Source organism: Homarus americanus, unplaced genomic scaffold, assembly GCF_018991925.1.
Source record: "Homarus americanus isolate GMGI-L3 unplaced genomic scaffold, GMGI_Hamer_2.0 scaffold54443, whole genome shotgun sequence".
Classification (NCBI taxonomy): Eukaryota; Metazoa; Arthropoda; class Malacostraca; order Decapoda; family Nephropidae; genus Homarus; species Homarus americanus.
This window is the reverse complement of record NW_024750852.1, coordinates 1,723,788-1,744,600: the sequence shown is the minus strand read 5'-3', so window position 1 is coordinate 1,744,600 and position 20,813 is coordinate 1,723,788. Positions and strand designations below refer to the sequence as shown.

General features: G+C 40.2%; 1 protein-coding gene across 3 annotated transcripts; it reads left to right on the top strand.

Annotated features, from left to right (window-relative positions):
• The first annotated feature begins 1,848 nt into the window (after positions 1–1,848).
• LOC121854248 (dipeptidyl peptidase 3-like) lies at positions 1,849–17,108 on the top strand. 3 transcript variants are annotated; one of them, XM_042348780.1, is made up of 3 exons: positions 1,907–1,949; positions 11,751–11,991; positions 14,604–17,108. In XM_042348780.1, exons 2-3 carry the CDS (start codon positions 11,771–11,773, stop codon positions 16,765–16,767), a joined length of 2,385 nt encoding a protein of 794 aa, XP_042204714.1. In that variant the 5' UTR covers positions 1,907–1,949; positions 11,751–11,770; the 3' UTR covers positions 16,768–17,108. The 3 variants fall into 3 exon arrangements, with proteins under 3 accessions (XP_042204715.1, XP_042204714.1, XP_042204716.1); XM_042348781.1 differs by lacking the exon at positions 11,751–11,991 and having other exon boundaries at positions 1,849–1,949; XM_042348782.1 differs by lacking the exons at positions 1,907–1,949; positions 11,751–11,991 and adding an exon at positions 2,008–2,031.
• Positions 17,109–20,813: the final 3,705 nt, after the last annotated feature.

Sequence of the window (20,813 nt, the reverse complement as noted above, 5' to 3'; positions counted from 1 at the left end):
GAAACTGATCACGCTCCCAGTCTTCAAGCAACATGGAAGACTGGCTTATCCACACAGAAGCAGCTTTCATCGGCTCTACAGCTACTGTCTCTACACCGCAGGTTAGACACCCTAGAGCAGCACTGTTTCTCCTAGCAGACACCAGCTCCTTTTCCTGCCCCCAAGCACCACGTCCTACCGACCCCAGCACACCCGTCCTGCCTCAGACGCCGACCCCGGCCCAGCAGTAACCCCTGCCGCCCCTGATGCGGCCTCTGTTCCTGAGTGCGGACCCACACACCCCTCTTTTCTCCCTCAGGTACTCCCTGCTAATGTCCTGCACCCTGCTGCTGTCGTGGACCCAGCTGCTGTCACGAGCCCTCATCCGTTTCTGCTGACGCAGCCCCTGCTCCTGACCCAGGCCCACACACCCCAGCAGGCGCATCTGACGACTCGGTACCTGCCGTGAGGGAAGCACAAAATTCATCGCCTCCACACACCCTTATTCTCCCTCTCTACTCCCACAGATATTGTGTATCTAGACAGTTGTCCCCAGCGACCGGCTCATCCACGCCATCGCCGTTGTCTCACATGAGGCACGCACCGCCCGTTCTGCCTCACATGTGCTATGCAACTCTGCAGACAACAAGTCTCCTACACAGCCTGGAGGGAAGGGGGAGTATTGTAGTGGAATTCTCCCCTACAAACGCTGTTTGTCGCCGCCTAGCCGACCCCACCAATTCCCCAGTGTATGCCTCGTGGTCTAGGTCAACCAGCGCCGCCATACACCACGGAGCGGGGGTCAACTGCTAAGCCACGCCTACTCCCGCTATTTAAGACCTGACCTCGTGGTGATCTGTCTCTCTTACTACCTACAGCCGCAGCCAGCAACACCTCCTCCTCCTCCGCCTGCCTGGCGGTCCTCTCTCCCGCTGGCGAGCATGGCGACCCACAAGCTGTCCTTCTCTGAGCGTCCTCACCAACCAGCTCTCTCTACATCACGCTTGTAACCATGCTGCCTTCCCAGCACCAAGCTGCATTGTACATCCAATACAACATGTATTTAGAGAGCACATTGTGAGTTTCCTTTCTCCATCCCATCCTGAGTGTGAACCAAACATCTCATACCCCACAGGCTACTCAGCGACAAGCGTTTGTAGGGGAGGAATCCACTACAATCCTCCCCATACTGGCCAGATATTTTGTAAATAACATTGATTCTGTGTTAAAGGAATATCCTTCCTTCCTTAGGCTTTAGTAAGCCCCTTTATAATATTTATACTGTATATACTTGTCACACTTGCCAGATGCTTCTGGTGTCATTGTACAGGGGTACCTAGTGACAGCACTAGGATCCCACTTCCTCTATCAAGGAATAAACAATTGAAATTGAATTGATTTTGAATACATACGCTTTGGTTTAGTGAGGGTTGATAATGAAAACATGTTAATGTTAGATGGATGTTGTTTATTTATCAAATGTATTCTGTTTACACTGGTGTTATAGAAGAGTCACCATTTGTGTATCCCCTAATAAGGCCTCAATCCTTTTATTTCATCCTGAATTTTAAGTCAAAACCTGTTTTCCAAAATCAAAGAGGAAAATTTAATCAATGCAATTTATAAAAGTTTTTGTCTAAAAAGTGTACAATAAAAAAGTTCCAAACATAGTAGTGATTAAAATTCGTGAGTTGAACGATAAATATCTCTGGAATGCATCCATATTGACACCATGTAACTGTTAACAAAATAACTTGAGACGTTATGTTTTTTTTTTACTTAAACGTATATATAAGAAAACGAAAGAAAAAATACGTGTGATTATTTGAATTTATTCTGTACATTATAAAAAAAAACCTATTAGAGAAAATCCTGATTTCGCGAGGCCCCATACAGTGCTGAGTCATTGTGTTGTAGGAGTAGTCATTCACCGGCTGGGTCTTCACTACGTCAAGCAGGGAGTTCTGAAGGTGTTTACCGAGTTATATTTTATGGCATTCTCCCGTGGATGTATATATGGCAATATTAGTTCTGCTTTATTTGTCTGTATTTGTAAGTGATATATACAAATTTGATTACTATTGAGAATTAAGACAAGGCACACAGGGTGATCTGGCATATTGGGAGGTGTTGCTGTCTTAGACTTAGTTATGTATATAAATTGTGTTATTTATATGGGTAACAGGTAATAGTTTGAGAGGGTCGCGCCCAAAATACCCATAATTTGAATTTTCCCAGAGAAGGGAAGTATTTTACGTAGGAAATCATGGGAGGCAGGTGTCAATTTATAGAGGACCTAATTTTATATTGGAATTTGTTTTTATTGCTAATCATAAGTTCAGACGGTATTTGTTAACTTTAGTCCTATAATTCTTTATGATAAATCTGGCAACATGTGTGAAATATATAGAAAATTCCAAGACAATTTTCTTTATGATATTTCCGTCGTTAGGTAAGCATGCATATTTTAGTGATGAAAAATGGTTTTCCTATGTTTTTGCTGTGTTTTGAATGAATTTGACCTTCAAAACGGCAAATCACTCGTTTTTTAATTTCCCCCCACCCCAAACCCCCGGTTCCCATAGATCCCCCATTATTGTTGGTGGGAGAGGGGGGGTCATAACTTAAAATTGTTTGATTTGCGACACTTTTGAAAGTCAAATTCATTCAAAACACAGCAAAGTACATAGGAAAAATATATTTTGAGTCGCTAGAAGATTATAGGGTAATTTTTCGTTAAACACCAATCACCTTTTTACAATTTTTTTTGTTACACTGGCAGTGACTTCACCCACCTTGCTAAGGAACACAGTGTTATTGGGGGGTCCAGTTAAGTAGGACACGGCCTGTTAGGTTAGGTTAGTACGTAGACTTAGTTTATTTTAAATGTTTTTTCCCATGAAAAATGTTTTTTTTTTTGCTAGTTTTCTTGGTATTTTCCATGATTCTGGCATTTATTTTTGGTGAAAATCACTCGTTTTTAGCCCCCCAACCCCACACCCAAAACCCCCAACGTGGCCACCTACATATTGTTGGGGTGGAAGAGGGGTGGGAATAATGATTTGCCCCATAGATAAATGTCAATCGTCTAAAACTGCAAGAAAACTAGCAAAAAAAAAAAATTTACATGTGAAAAATTACCGATTATAGGACTAAAAGTAACATTTACCGTTCAGATACAAACAAGACGGTAAAATTGTAGTTTTGGTCATGTTCCTATTTGGAAATATTGTAGGTCGGAATTGTTGAAAACCTTCGGAAAAAACATAATTTCAACTCGACCTAAATTTAAAATCATAAAATTCGCTGCATGACCGAAATGATAATAATACCAACAAGATGATTTGGTATTTTAGTTTCGGTCATCTGAGGAATCTTAGGAATTTAACCCCTACCAGAAAGGAGGGGCCTGTGAGGCTGAAGCCCCTCTCAGTCAGATTATACCGTATATAGTTCCTGGTTTCTGTGGCTAGGTTAGGTTTGGTACTCTTTACTCATAACTGAGAAATTGGGAATTAAAACTCAGAAAACTAGTAGAAAAATTCTAAGCAGTATTTTATGTCATAAGTTCAGACAAAAACGAAAAAAAAATTTGACGTTTTTCTTGTATTTTACCTAAAACCAAGGTATCGTGAGAAGAAAAAAAACTAAGCTTTTGTTGTATTTCTTGCCACCAACCAAATTTCGTTTTTTTTTTTTAAGATTCATTTTAGTTACACCACGGAACTGTATATTTCCATTTATATACGTTAATATTCGTCTTTCACCCATTCCTCTTATTGTTTTTAACTACCTTAAATATGTTATTTTTTTTAAATTATGAGTCAATATTTAAGAGTAATGTTTCTTGTGCAAAATCTTAGGTTTTATATATTTACTCTCAAACATTAGGTATCTGCCATCGTCGGTGTATGTTGTCATCTGCGCTGTTTGTTTACGACTAACCCGTTCGGTTTGAGCGTACTCTCACATCCACAAAAAATAAAAAATTACACCAAGACACTTCAAGAATACAGTGATCCCTCGGTTAACAAATGCCTCGGTCAACGAAATTTCGGTTAGCGAATTACCTTCCATAAGAATCTTCAATTCGGTTCACGAATTCCTTACGAATTCTTCTCAACATGTTTTCGCTTGCTCACCAGCTGGAATATTAGTCCGCCAATTCATTAATCAGTTCTAGGGCTTAAATTCGTTCCCATTTGAGTAAATATCAAGAAGGTTGTACTATTCAATAATTTTAAAAGTTTTATTTTAAAATTTTTAGTTATTTTAACAATTATTGAACATAATTGAAGTACAGAAAACTAGTAACGAAATTTTCGGTTAACGAACGACCTTCTGGAACGAATTGTGTTCGTTAACCGAGGGACCACTGTATAAAAATAAGTACTTTCTGTTTAATATGGGAGGAGGGGTGTCCACCCTATGGCGAGGAAGATAGATCAGGCTAGGTAGATTTTTTTCTGAAAAAAATGCTCATTTCCAATGGAAATGAAGGTCGGATTCATTTGTAACAATACAAAATACACTAAGAAAACTATTTTTGTTAATAGTTTCTGTGATGTAACCAAAAAAGAATCTTTACCGGTTTTTCTTTGCAAACAGTAGTTTAGACAATGGAAGAATTGACGGTCGGAATTTTTTCATAAGATGGCAGGTCAATGGGCAAAGAAACTGCTTTAATTCAGTACGGTAATGATAATTTTAAATAAATTAGGCCAAAAGGTGGAAAAAAAAAGTTAGTTACTAAAAAATCACATGACTGCGAAAAGCTCTGTGATTGGTTGTGACGTCACTGAGTAGTGCTAGTCGCAGAGCGGGAGCCTTGAGGCAGCCAGCTGTGATATACGAGGTCTGTTCGCAAAGAAAACAAACTTTTTAAATAGCGCGCCAACGAGCCGGTGCAGCATGCTCGTGATGGGAACGCTGTGTAGCGGTGACCTTGACCTTTAGTTTAACACTAGCCGCATTACGCCATGTCAATTAGTCATCTAGCTACACACGCTAGAGTGAACGTGTGTTTAGTGCACTTAGCGATTTGTTGCAAGTTGAACAATGAAGGATCTTGAAGAGCAACGTGTTTGCGTGAAATTCTGTTTCAGATTGGGAAAAACTTTTAAGGAGACTTATCAAATGTTGCAACAGGCTTATGGGGAGGATTGTTTGAGCCGTATGCAATGTCACGTGTGGTACCAGCGTTTCAAAAGGGGAAGAACATCCACCGAAGACGATCCCAAGTGTGGATGTCAGAGTCGCTCAAATGTACAGGTGATGTTGACTGTCTTTTTTGATTGGAAGGGCGTCGTTCATCATGAGTTTGTTTCACGTGGTCAGACAGTCAAAAAAGAGTTTTACTTGGAGGTCCATAAGCGTTTGAGGCAGTGCGAAGGAAGAGGCCTGAGTCGTGGACAAACAAGACCTGGATGCTGCACCATGACAATGCGCTTGCTCACGCGTCGCTCATTATCCGTTGGCGAAGCACGAGACGACTGTCGTCCCCCCAGCTGCCCTACTCTCCGGATTTAGCCCCTGCGGACTTTTTTTTTTTTGTTCCCAAAGTTGAAATCCACCCTGAAAGGTCGCCGATTTCAGACGATAGAAAAGATAGAAGAAAATTCGCTACGAGACCTGCGTACCATCCCTCAAAACACGTTCCAGGACACGTTCCAGAACTGGAAAAAACGTTGGGAGCAGTGTATCAACAGTGGAGGGGAGTACTTTGAAGGAGACAAGTCTGATTAAGTTGTAAGTAAAGCAATAAATTAGTTTTTTTAAAAAGTTTGGTTTCTTTTTGGACAGACCTCGTATGTGTTGTTACCAGCAGAAATATAGGACTTGTGTCATGGTTTTGGGTGTATCGGTGGTAGTAGTAGATTATATTATATAAAGATAATAATATGTCGTATTTCTTATTTCTTACCGTAGAGTTCGATACCTTCACACTGATTACTTACAGGAGATTATGATGTATCTACATAGAAGTTCACTCCACCACTCGACATTCCATGATTTATACTTGATAAGTGATGATTTAATGAATTCCATTAATTTCCAACATCTGTCTCGGTTATTGGTTATACCTTGTCATAACCAATCAGTCACTACTTTTAGTAATAAGATAGGATCACAGATACGGGCAGATAATTGCACTTACATTTATTTGTCAAGCTTCCATACAATGATTTACAATTTGCATGGGTATATGATTCACTTACGTTCACTCTGTAATAAAATTAATCTTCTAAAAGAGAATTTTCAACTTGGGAACACATGTGATTACTCTACTATGGGTATGACTTCACAGAGCCTTAATTCTTCATGTGATACATTTATTGTCAGCCTGGATTGCCTTTGTTGCAACCAGGCTTCCGCACAAGAACTTCTTTCCACGGCCATAACAACAAAAAGTACTCTTGGGTTACCACACATAGTCTCGCGTCACTGACAGTCACTGTAGACGGGTGTCGTGCAGGAGAACTCTGTAAGCGTGAATTAATTAACCATTTACTGTAGGTTTGATAGGCCAGCCTGGATTGCTTTTGTCGCAACCAGGCACCCACACGTGATATTTCCACGGGGATAACAAACCTAGGTTAACACGCTTAGTCTCGTGTCGACGACGGTTCACAGGACTGAGTGGCGGTGGAGGACTCTGTGTGGTGTGGTGTCCCGCCCCCTTTCAGGAGGGAGAGGATGGAGACGACGTCTTAACTAACCCGTGGCTCGGGATACTACTTAAAATGAGGTTTTTGGGTGTGAAATGATGAACAGTACAATACTGTTTCACTGCCCACCCCCTAAAGGCTGGCTAACATACACTAATTGAAAAATATATGTCCCAGTTATGCCTCGCCGGGTGTCTTATCTCTAGTGAAACAAACTTTGGCGTTGGTTGCGTGGGTAAGCCTAATGCAACCCATGACAACTTGTGACCATACACAATGTTGATATACACGGGCATACCTTATTTTTAGGTTAAAATATATTACTGCTCAAGTATCATCGTGTGTATTTTTACTTGCTGGGTGCAAAAATGATGTAAAGGACCGATAACTTCAACATGGAAGTTTCATCACTGTTCTCTGTTTCATGTCTGGAGAATGTAAGTTTTCATCACTGATGTCTATATTTAATGTTATGGAAGGACTTGGGACGACCATGGCCAGATGACAGATGTACAGCTCCTCCTCGACTTACGACCTACTCGACTTTAGTCCACCCGCACTTATGACCTGCCTCAGTCGTACCAAAATTTGGTCAAATTAACGTATTTTCGAGTCCCAAAGTCAGTACACAGACAAAATTTTCATCTGTAATTCACTTTAAAATGGCTGGCAAGCTTAAAAGTGAGTGTTTTGTGGTGCTGAGAAGAAAAAGAGACCCCATTTTCGATTTTCTATGTATGATTTAAGCATTTCCGACTTACGACCATTTCGACTTACGACCTGGATGTCGGTCCCTAACCCCGTCATAAGTCGGGGAGTAGCTGTAATTTAACGTGCTTCATAGCTGGATGGCTGAGTTCTTGATAATACTCTATCATAATGGCATCTACTTTTGGTGAATTTCTTTCATTTGCCATGATGAACCCTGGAAGTAGTTGTCCAACCTTCTCAGCTGATTGGCTCAGTAAATAAATATTATTTGATAATTAATTGCTTTATTGACTATATATAAATATTACTAAGCACATTAAGTAATTCAATCGATATTAGCTGACCATACTACAAATTTCATAGCATAACATTCCAAACAATATTGGTATTATTTTGGTTTTTGGTCATATGGGGAACCTTGAGATTCTAACTGTGGGATTAAGTACTTTAAACAATAAGACAAATTATCGCTACGAGATTTCTGTCAAAACATTTTTAATCGCATAAGAAAATACAGGTCATATGTTAGGTTAGGGTATAGGGAGTTATAAGGTTAGATTAACATACATCGGTAAGGGGGGTGGGGGCGGGGGGAACTCAAAACTAATGATTTCCAATAGAAATGAAGGTATAAATCGTTCATAATACATCGCAAACCACCAGGAAAAAAAAGTCTGCATGTCTAAGCACAGGGATGACCAAAACTTAAAATTTACCCAATACAGTGGGGTATGCTATAACGAATCTAATTGGTTCTAGAACCTTGTTCGTTATAGCATTCGTTCGTTATAGGATTAATCCGTTCCAGGCCCCCCAAATACAACCACTTAACACTGAAAAATATAATATAAAATTGTAAAAATTGTAAAAAAGTGCATAAATATGCATCTAAACCCCTGAAATAAAGAATATCGTTAATACTTGTAGTACAGAAACAATAAATTAGTAAAAAAAAAAAAAAAAATTTTTTTTAATAATGTTCGTTGTAGGAGTTTCGTTCGTTATAGCATTCTCAATTTTATAGGTAAAACCGTTCGTTATAGGAATATTCGTAGTAGGATCCGTTCGTTAAAGCATACCCCACTGTATCTGTATAGCCTATCTTGAATCTAAGCTTCCAAATACTTATGGTACTTCAGGTAAAGTTTTACCCATTAATTAATATAAATGATAATATATCCCAGTGGTTCATTCGTGAATCATCAAAACAATAACAGCACTATGTTGTCATGTTTACCTAGCATCAGGCATTCTCAAAACAAAGTCCAGACAATGCCATTACTTCTCAATTGACTCGTATCTCCATCCATGCATCTTCTGCAGGGTAGGTGGTGATGTCATTGCAAATGGCGGCCCTGTTACTGGAGAAATAAACTTATCTTAACTATTATATAGACTGTATCACTCTACGAACATGGCAGAGTGTATTTCTTGTGTTTACCCAGAACTGTCAACTTGTTCATTTTAAGACTTTTCTTCCATGACATTTCCCTCGCAAACGACCTAGAACCGAGATATGTAATATGTTCGAGATTCGGGGGGGGGGGGTAGCGCAGAGCCCCCCCTGGTTAGGAAGTTAGGTAGGTTTGGTTGGTTAGGATAATTTAATTAGAAATAGGTGGTTGATAGCACTATCCAAACCTACCTAACTTCCTAATCGTATGTGACACATTGATGTTTATTGGTACAGCAGCCAAATGCACATACTTGGTGGGCGAACTATACTGTACGTACAATGATAGTTACTAAGATGACCTTCTTTCTAACTAAGCCTAGCTTAACCTAACCATTAATGACAGTCTGTCAATGTGGCTGCTGTACCTACAGTATATCCAGTGTGAATTTTTGTGTACGGCTGCCGTACCTATACTGTACTGTATCCACTACGAAATAAATAAAAGGCTGTGGATATTTGTCTGGTTGTCAGTTAAGTAGGTTTTTTTGGTAATGTGTATGAAAACCGCACTATCACCAGAAGGAGTACATATAGTTTGATTTTGTTCATTTTTCCGTTGTAGCTGATCTCAAGGCAGGGAAAGTGAGAAAAATGTAGATCAGTAAATTTGGAACTTAAATTAATGTTACTGGCATGCTTCATGACCATAACAGATCTACGTACTGTAGCCATAAAACCCATTATCACTTGGCTGACCAGAAATTGCCTATTACATACATCATCTCTCAAACCCAGAGAGATAGGGCATATCGAGCTATGAAACTATCTCCTCCTATTACCCACACCTCTTTCACCGCTGTCCTGACTAATTCTTCCTCTAGTAAATCCTTTTGGTCCTTAACTAAAAACATCTGTAACAACTTCTGCACTCCTTCTTTTCCTCCCCTCTTCTGACCCGATAACTCTATAGCCAACTCTCCCCCTGACAAAGCCAACCTCTTTGGCACCTTATTCTCCTCTAATTCCACCTTAGGCGATTCCCACTCTATCCCTCCTACCCATGCACCTCCTACTGAACCTATGTACTTTCCTATAATCTCCACTCGCAGGGTTGCCGGTGTGTTATCCAGGTTGGATGCGAGTAAGGCGCATGGACCGTACGGAATACCCCCTCGTGTTTTGAGGGAGGTGTGCTTGCTCGCCTCTTCCTCAAAACCCAAACTTTTCCTTCTTCTTGGAAGCATGCCTTGGTTCAGCCCATCCCGAAGAAGGGTGACCATTCTAATCCCTCTAACTATCGCCTCCTTGCCCTAACTTCATTCCTCTCTATGATTTTCAAAACTATCTTGAACTCCCATTTTCTCCGTCACCTTGAATGCTTTTCTCTTTTGTCGGATTACCAGTATGGCTTTCGCCAGGCGAGATCTACAGGTGATCTGCTCTCCTATTGCACCCATCTTTGGTCACCCTCTCTTAGGGATTATGGGGAAACTTTTGTCGTGGCCCTCGACATCTCCAAAGTATTTGACAGGGTATGGCACAAGTCTTTGCTATCTAAACTTCCCTCTTTTGGTTTCTCTCCCCCACTTTGTTTTCTCATCTCTAGCTTCCTTGAGAACCGATCCATGGCAGTTGTTGTCGAGGGATCGATCTTTCGCTCTTTCTCTACCAGTAGTGGTGTCCCACAGGGTTCTGTTCTTTCACCTACTCTCTTCCTTCTTTTTATCAATGATTTACTTCACACTACAACTAATTCTATCCATTTTTACGCTGATGATTCTACTCTTCACTCTACTTCAAATTTTCCCCTTCCTCCTAACTCGCAAACTAGATCGGTTTCTAGAACTGAAATCTTTACTTCTATCAATGCGGATCTGTGCAGCATCTCTGAATGGGGAGGTAGAAACTTGGTTAAGTTTAATAGTAATAAAACTCAATATTTACCAATTACTTTGTAAATTAGACGATCTCCCACCAATAACATTTCAGGACGCTATCATCCTGCCAAATTCTGAAATAAATTTGTTAGGCCTCACCATTTCCTCCAATATGTCCTGGAAATCACACATCCTTAGTATAGCTAAAGCTTCCTCCCAAAAGTTGGGAATGCTGTACAGATGCCATAGCTATTTCACTCCTGAGCAGTTGCTCCAAGTATATAAGGGATTCATTCGTCCTAACTTGGAAATACTGCTCACATATCTGGGGTGGCTCTTCTTCTGTCCAACTATTAGATAGGGTGGAATCAAAGGCATTTCGTCTTATTTACTCTCCTCCTTTAGTCGACAATCTCTCTTCCCTTTCTCTTCGCCGCAATGTTGCTTCACTCTCTCTCTTTTACAGGTACTGTACTTTAACGAGCAAAGTTCGGTGGATTTGGCATCCTGTGTACCGCCGGCAAGGCCGTGGGCTCGTAACACACGTCTTGCCCGTGGTGCCCACCGTTTCTCTGTGGATGTCGGTCACATGAAAATAGCCTGTTATAGTACCTCCTTCTTTCCTCACACAGCCAAACTGTGGAATGTTCTGCCTTCTTCTGTGTTTCCATAATTATACAATCTGTCTCACTTTAAAAAGCTGGTTTTCCGGCATCTTCGTGGTGTAGACTAACACAATATAACCCTTTTGTTCTCCATTTTCAATTTCTTTCTGTTCTTTTTTTTTCGCCTCCAGGCCTCGTTGTGGGTCGTTTGACTTGTGCCCGGGTGGGCTAATTCCCGTAAAAAAAAAAAAAAATAATAAAAAAAACATAGGCTATGACAGTTTTCTTATGGTTTAATTACCTGGTATGTTGCTTATACTGTACTGTATATACTATAACAAACTCAAGTAAAAATTAACCTCAAGAAAGCAACAACACAGAAGCAAATCAACTTGATAATTACATACCCTAAATATTAGAACATGGCATATGTATTAAGGCTTTTTACAATATTTTATAAGATATACCCTGTACTCAGTAATCTTGTTAGTGATAAATGTTTTTGCTCCCACAGGAATTACAGAATATCAAAGGATGAATAAATGTGTGTTCACACATTTTTTTTGTACAAAAACAGCTCTCTTATATAAAGCTTCACAGTTCCATATCGGTGTTTGGGGGGGAAATTGCCCTTTGAATTTTTTTAATTCACCAGCAAGATCAAATCTGCTGTGCTCAAAAAACTGTTGGAAGCCTGATGAGTTGATGAATACTCCCTTTACATCACTTCACATACCCCTCAGAACTTTCTGCAGGTTAGTTGTACATAACTACATGGTTCAGAAAATAATGCCCTCTTAAGTTTCTCTTTAGTATAGATGGCAATTTACTCCTGCAGGGTATTTCTTTAATTTTGTATTGGATTTTGTAATTCAGACAAAATTCACCTTAGAGTTAAATTGTTCTAGTTTTTATTTAACCCCTTCCCTTATTATCCCGAGTATACGAGGGGTGCTATGCTATTCGAATATTACTAACCCGAAAAAACTCGTATGAGTTTGCGAGCCCGTTTTCTATGAATCTCGAGTAATTAGTAGCGAATAGTTCTCATTTCCCGCAATAGATGCCAGCACAATCTTTGTTTAAAGAGCAGACAAAAATATTTCCTAGCGGCTGAGAGGCCGTTTTATTCAACCCCCCATTATGACTAGTAATGATGAATATAACAGTGATGATTATGAAGACATGGAGGAATCGGCAAGTGATACAAGTGATGAAGACATTTCTTCTGAAGAGTAGGAAACGACCGATGAAAAAAGTCTACCCGACGGCAGGGGTTGGAAGATGGTGAATGAATTGACGCCTGTCATCTCTCCTTCCCCACCGCCATTTGATTTTACTGCAAATAATGGTATCATTTATTCTTTTGATAAAGAGGAAAGTATTTTACAGTATTTTGAGTTTCATAGATGATTATATTGTAGATATTATAGTTGTAGAGACTAACAGAAATGCACAAAATAAATTGAGAGAAGCATTGGCAAGAAATAAAAGCAAGTGGCGGTCAACAACTAGAAATGAAATTAAGAGTTTTCTTGGCCATTACAATCTTGCAGAGTATTGTAAAAAAATACCTGATTTACAACTCTATTGGTAAAAAACTATCCTTATTTTTGAGAACTATATTTGTACATGTATAAAGTAAAAAAAAATAATTCATTTCAATTACTGTACCAATTATTCTTATGATTTTCTTAATAACTTCATATTTCCAAGAATACTCGAGATAATAATTATGGTGTATTACAATGTAATAACTCCTAAAAAATAAATGTATCTTGAAATATTTTGTATATCCGTTTGTCCTTATATACACAATAGAAAACTGGCATAAAAAATATATATTTTTTATACATACTGTACACTGGGAAAAAAATAGGTAAGGGAAGGGGTTAATGGCTGCTTGAGGATTCGTAGTTACTGTACTTCATTTAATCAGTTCAAGAGAGTAGCCTGTAACATTAATTTTAATTTATTAAATTCCTAAGGAAAAAATAGTTTTGCACTTTAATCTTAAAATATACTGAAAAGATGTGGATTTACTTTGATAAATGAGCCATTATTGTTTTGAACTGAAAGAAGATGGCCATTCTGAGGGAAGGAGGCCAGTGGCCTCTGTAGGATCCCTCCATACATTAGATTTATTTTGAACCTGAAGCATTTTGGATATATTTTAAAGTTTGGTGAGAACTTGTTACTGTAATTAGCCTTCAATAGGAGGCTTTGGAATATGATCCTAGGATAAAACGATCATAGAAAAAGAGACTTAGTCTACACCATTGTTAATCATTGACCCTCTTCACTGCAGAACTTTAAGCTTTAGTCATTAGAATTTTCCATTAATATTTTGGTGATTAACTTCCTCCATTCCTTCATATATTAAAGGTCAAAAGTAGTACAGTAGTGTATAGACTTTTAATGAAGTCTGTTTGTTCGTGTATCAATGAACACGTTATTTTAATGTACTGTATGTAGATGTTTCAACAGCCAGGCCCTTATAAGCATCATTCAGTCCTAATTTTTGCACTAGATAATATTTGTAAGAATTAGGTTATGTAATTCTTTGATATTGTGGCTGTCTTATACTAAATAAAATGCAACTCTCAATGGTCATAGTCATTATAGGCAATTGGAAAGAAAGCTATTTTGTGTGCCAAACATGTTCAGTATAATTACGTACACCAAGTGATTTTTTAAATTTTAGTTGTATAAGGTCTATTTTGGGAACAAATACACTGGTATATATTATAAAGTTGTACTGTGGTAGTTGTTCATGTAGACTTGCAGTAATTATAATGGAACCTTAGTACTGTACAGAGTTATTCAACGCTGTTTATAATATAAATTGGTGTTGATATTTACGAACGCTTCATTACAATATAATTACCAACGTGTCAGTGACTTCACATTTATTTGTCCTTTAGCTATATGTATACAGTATGTCTGTGTTACATGTTGCTGTTCTCTGTATTTTTTTTTTTTACGGGGATTAGCACACCCGGCCACAGGTCACAATTTGAAGTTTTAATGTTAATGTACAGTTAAATAGGAAAATAAATGGTTTGTTTTTAAGTACTGTATTGCATACACTCCTTTTACCTTAGAGAGTATTATAGCACTCGGGGCATGTCTCTGTGGGAATGGTAATCGAGTCCCTTTTTTTCTATATGACCAAGTCCTTTTCAACCACAGGATTTTTTCAGAAACCTAACCCCCGTGGTTGGAGAAGACTGTACTATACAGTATATAAAATGTTAGATACATTAGCTCAAGTTTCCATAGTTTAATGGATTATTTATTTGTGTATTTGATTTGACCTTGTGTGCATTTTTATCTAATTCTGACCATCTGTTTTCCTTACCTGCAGGTCATCCAGCATGGGTTCTCAACATGAACTACCTTTAGACACACCTATACTGTACCTGAAGAGTGAAGAAGCATTTGCTGGCCTCACAGCCCGTGAGCGGCGCTATGCACATCATTTGTCCAGAGCATCATGGTGGGGTGGTCTTATAGTGTTGTGCCAGACCTCTCCTGAGAGCCCTACAATATTCAATTTATTGACTCGACTTTTTCGGTCACAGCCTATTGATACCCTAAAAGAAGTGGCTGTAGGAAGAACAGGTTTCACAGATGATGAGTTTAAATCCCTCATCATCTATTATTCTGGTCTTGTGTACAATATGGGGAACTATTTAGGTTTTGGTGACAGAAAGTTTATACCTAGTGTAAGTCGGGAGAAATTGGAAGCTCTGATAAAGGCCTCTAAGGCTTATCTTGAGGCACCAGATGTGATTGATGGTTATGTAAACCAAGCTTTGGGTGCGATGTACAATTTGGATGAGAATAAAAGGTTTCTTGGAATGCCCACTAGTGGTGTCACAATGTATTTCTCACCAAATTGTACACAAGAGGATGCAGATCTAGCTAAGGAGTACATGGCATCAAAGAATATTGAAGCCTGGAATAACCGCTTGCTAAAGTATGAAGAAAATGGTCAAACTATATATGACATACGTTTAGCGTCTATTGAGGAGGGACATGCTGATGGAATCACTGTTGATATTGATGAATTTCAGGGTCACAAGTTCCGTGTGAGTAGAGGGGACTACTCTTTCTTTCTGAAGAAAATGACTGAAGAACTCCAGTTGGCCAAAGATTATACTGCTAATGATGGTGAAATTCAGATGCTTGACAAATACATTGAGAGTTTTACCAAGGGATCAGTGCAGGCTCACAAAGAAGGATCTACTTTTTGGGTGAAAAACAAATCTCCAGCAGTAGAAACCTACATGGGCTTTATCGAGGTGTACAGGGACCCAGTAAACCAACGGGCAGAATTTGAATCATTTGTTGCAGTTGTAAACAGAGAACAGTCTCGTAAGTTTGATACTCTCGTAGCACGAGCTGAGAAGGAGTTCTTACCTCTCCTACCATGGGGTAAAGATTTTGAAGAAGATGTATTTATGAGACCTGATTTTTCTTCTTTAGATATTTTAACTTTTGCATCTTCTGGACTCCCTATAGGCATTAATATCCCAAATTACAAAGATGTCAAAGAAGAACAAGGCTTTAAAAATGTGAGCTTGACAAATGTCATGGCTGCCCGTACTGGTATAAAAGGGGGTCCTTTCCTGTCTGAGGACGATCACACTTTGCGTGAAAAGCATGGGGCTTTGGGCCTTGAAATCCAAGTTGGCCTACATGAACTGTTGGGACATGGTTGTGGCAAATTCCTTCGTCGCAAAGATGATGGATCTCTTAACTTTGATCCTACAAAAATAAAAAATCCATTCACAGGGGGTGAAGCATTGTTTTATGAAAAGGGGGAAAATTATAATTCATGTTTCACAAACCTTGCTAGTGCCTATGAAGAATGTAGAGCAGAGACTGTAGCATTGTATTTGGGACTTGTTAATGATATTTTGGATGTATTTGGAGTTGCAGCGGAGGACCGTGAGGATCTGAAGTATGTTTCATGGTTAGACATGATGTATGCAGGTCTTAGAGGCTTAGAAATGTATCAACCAAGCCAAGGCAAGTGGGGTCAGGCTCATTCCCAGGCACGATATGTAATTTTAAGAGTAGCGCTGGAAGCTGGTGAAGGGTTAGTTAATATCACCGAGTCAGCTGGCAGTGATGGCCTTCCTGATTTACTTCTTACTCTTGACAAGACCAAAATTCATACGGTTGGCCACCAGGCTATGGGTGAGTTTTTGCGAAAGCTTCAGATTTATCGTTCAATGGGCGATTCAGAATCAGGCCGATCCATGTTTGAAAAATATTCAGAAGTGCCATCAGATGGACCATTCCCATTTAGCAAGTGGCATGAGATAGTAGTGAGGAAACGAAGACCTCGCATGGTTTTAGCCATGCCTAACACCCGTGTGGTAGGAGAGGATGTTGAATTAGTGTCATATCCCGAGACAGTTGACTGTGTAGTAAAGTCCTGGGTTGATCGATTCTCCTCGGAGGAGTGTGAGGCTTTGGAGTCTGCTTTGTCAACCTTTGTTAGAGGCTGTACTAAATAATTTGGCCCGTACAACTTGCTATACAGTATCATTTCTTTTCCTATTACTAATATAAAATAATTGTAGCTGTTCATTAACTGGTTATTTAGAATGTTCATGCAATTCGGTGTTGTGTAGTAATTGGTATTTAACACGAAATTTTGTATTTTTGTATACCTACTGCAGTTTTACTTTGGAGGGTGTTGAAATTCCATGTTCCTATATAATTTTAGATTTTTTCACATGTACTGTAATTCTTTTTTTCTCATCTAGATGTACCAACAATATTTAGATGGGACATAATAATGATTAAGGTAACTTGTGTTTTTGATGACCATTTAATAAATTTGTATGAAAACAAATAAAATCTTTCTTTACCCCATGACTAAATGAAGGAGCCAAGAATTATGAAAGTGGGCCACTCAACAAGAAAGGGTGGCATTTCCAGATGTAGCTGGTAGTAGAGTATCAGTAGTAAAGAAATAATTAGTACTGAAAATCTTGTTCTTTTATATTAGTGGAAGGTACAGTATAAGTTTTTCATTACAAAACTCATTTATCCTTTTCATTCTATGGGCTATTGTCCCTGAGAATGAGTGGGACACTTTATTTTTATTTTGTAATACTGTATCTAGATGACAAGAGTACCAAATGATGCTTTAGTTTTAATTTATCATTAGTGGAAAGTAGATTGATTACCTTGGGGAGTTGTGACCCTGCCTTACTAGATGTTTTCACCCTGTGCATTGGCATTAGGAAGATGTATTTTCTGGGCTGGTGCCCTGGGTTTGCTGTGGTGAGGGGATATCCCATTCTAGTTTTACCCAACAGTTGTCATCAGTTAATTACAACTAGCCCACACACTCTTGGGAAATAGCTACAAGACAATAATGATGGGATTCTGATATTTGTGTTTATCATACAAACTACTATAATTTGGTCTCGACTGACCTTTATGCACCCCATGATCCTTTGTTCACCCATTGATCCTCCTCGTTTGTCACTTGAGCCTTCTTGTTTACCACTTAATCCTTCCTGTATACCATTGTTCGTTCTTGTGCACCCCTTGATTCGTCTTGCGCACTCCATGATCTTCCTTGTGCACCGCCTGATCTTCCTTATACACTCCACAATCCCCTCTGTGCACCTTATGATCCTTTTTGTGCACTCCATTATCCTCTTCATGCACCCTATGATCTTCCTTGTGCACTCCATGATCCACTTAGTGCACCACATGATCTTCTGTACCTCTTGATCCTCTGTGTATCCCATTATCTATTATGTATATTTTTTGTTCAATGACTGGAACCTGTGTGAATACTGACTTAATAGATATTATGGTATTGATGCAGTTTTATGCCGATTATCGCCTGGGGCACCCCTATTCCACCCAGCTATGAATAGGTAGTACCTAAGTTTACAGCAAAGGCAGTAAGGATGGTCGAAAGCATTATTACTACTGTACTAATAAAATACAATAGTTTTATATTATTATTATTACACACCTGGGTAAGGGGTTTGAATTAGCAATTTATCACACAGGTCAATAATACCATGTGCAGTAATTCAACACGTTCTGATTCCTGAAAGGCTGGCATATTCATTTAGGGCTCTAAGAGACCACAAGTAAAAAAAAGTATAAGTAAATAGAGTGAGTACGTATCATCATATTACAGCCATTTGAGTGGTCGCAAAGATGGATGAGTCGGCTGTTTATACATGACCACGCATAAAGTGTTCCCGAGTCATCACTAAACGTTGCTGATAGTGGATGTGTGAGAACACAGTAAAGTATATAAAGTATTTCCCAACAAAGCTAAATTTTTGTCCATACTGTATTTAAATTCAGGGGTCCAGTGTTGACATGGTACAGTACTGAATTTAGGCCCATGAACACCAAGGAGTAGACTCCCTTGCACGTGACGTCATGCATCACACGATTTGTGACGGGCAATCGTGTTAGCTGGTACCGTAATTATTTTTTTTCAGTTTTAAACTGTTCTAACCATTCAAAAAGAGCAAAACTAGAAATTTCTAATATAAATCAGCTGTTAGTATTCATTTTGTTGGAAAAATCTGAGAAATGAATCTTAGAAACGACGAGAAAAGTGACTGGCCAAAATTCGAAGAGAAGACCTTGTAGCGTAGTGTATGTGGCAGCTGTGGCCAGTTGTCAAATTTCTCTTTGTTAGGCTCACATACATACGTACATGTAGGAGATCTCGCACTAGGAGGTGAGAAGGGAAACTCACAATGTACGATGCAGTGCTAGGGAATTGCTGTGTGGTGAGGAGCTTGTTGAGAGGAGGTTTTGTCTGTTTGAGAGCCCCTTCGAATCGAATCGATGGGTGTGTAGTGGATACTCTCCCCTACAATTGCCGACTGATCACCTGCTGTTCACTTACCAGCCAAGCAGCGAAGAGTTCAGCAAACCAGGCCTCTCGCGCGAACTGCACGGTGATTGGCGCCGCACATTTCACACCTCACTTCCCTGATCCTGACCAACCGTATAAATACGAGTAGGCCTGGCTGCAGAGCTCATTCTAGTCTACTCTCCAGAACCCGCAAGACCTCCCAACAAGCTCCTCACCAATCAGCTCCCTCAGCAAGCTCCTCACTCAACAAGACCTTTGAGCAAGCTTCTCACCACACGGCAACTCCTCAGCACTGCACTGTACATACAATATATATACAGAAAACGCATTGTGAGTTTCTTTTCTTACATCCATCCTGAGTGTGAGATATCTTGCATGTATGTATGTATGTATGTGAGCCCATACAAAGAGAAATAGACAAAGAGATCTTGAGAATTGGCCACATACAATACGCTACAATTGGTGACCCCTGGAGCTGTGAACACCATGCTCTCTGCTGCTATACCCCTGGAGCTGTGAACATCACGCTTTCTGCTGCCGTAACCCTGGAGCTGTGAACATCACGCTTTCTGCTGCCATACCCCTGGAGCTGTGAACATTACGCTTTCTACTGCCGTACCCCTGGAGCTGTGAGGACCGCCCTGTCTGTTGCCATTGTGGGCCAACTGACCTGACTGGACCACCCACCACTACAGCGCCGACAACATGTCACGACCGTTAGGTTTATCGCACATTAGTTTGTTCTCCCCACTGGTGGTGTGAGTGACCTCACATCACAGCTGGAGAGCAGCTATAGCGCGATATTCCAGACGTGGTTTGAGCTCTTTGCCTACTTCTACTATTTTTTCTTTTGTTTTTTGCTCTGGCCTAAGGACCTGCACCCTCAAAAGTGTGTTCATCCTGCAGTCCCCCCTGCAACTGTTCACCTCCCTCCCAGGAGATTGTGAATCACGGAAGGGGGTCGGAGCAAGCACCCATCCCTCATCCTTACCTAACAGGTGTGACGCACTCTCGCAACAATGGACGACAAACAGATTTCTCTACCAACCTTCAACCACAACATCGAGGACTGGTTAATTCATGTGGAGGCAGCCCTCACCGGCTCAGCAGCTAAGGACGAGGAAAAGTACGTCGCCCGGCTCTGTTCCTTGCCCACGGAAGTCGCCACGCAAGTCTCAGAGACCATTACCAACCCTCCAGCTGACAACAAATTCGCTGCCCTGCGGGATGCTCTGAAGATGCGATTCCAGCGGCCCCACACCAGTCTCCTGCAAAACCTAACCTGTCTCTCCCTCAGCAACTCAACGCCTGCATGTCTCTGGGACGAGATGTGTAGACTGAACTCCCGGCACACGGACAGGCTTCCCGACACTGTCCTGCGCCAGCTTCACGCACAGAAGCTCCCCACACAAGTTCGCCTCGCCCTGTCCACAGTGGACTACTCTACGACACCGGCTACCTACGTAACCTCGGCAGACAGAATATTCTATGAGTACACTGCTGCGCGCCTCGCCGCCGAGAATAACCCAATGGCCACACCATTACTTACCTCCGATCTTGTCAACCGGATCAACGCTCCTCAGTCGAGCAACACCTCACAAGACATCAGGGATCTGCTGCAGTCTCTACACTGCAGGATGGACACCCTTGAGCATCTCTGCTCCTCCACGCCTGCTGGTGGGCCTGTTCCAG

Bases quoted from the DNA above. Each gene is read 5' to 3' on its own strand.
- LOC121854248 (XM_042348780.1), top strand. From the start codon at position 11,771: ATGAATAAATGTGTGTTCACACATTTTTTTTGTACAAAAACAGCTCTC. The intron at 11,992-14,603 runs GTTAGTTGTACA...CCTTACCTGCAG, and splicing joins CCCCTCAGAACTTTCTGCAG to GTCATCCAGCATGGGTTCTC.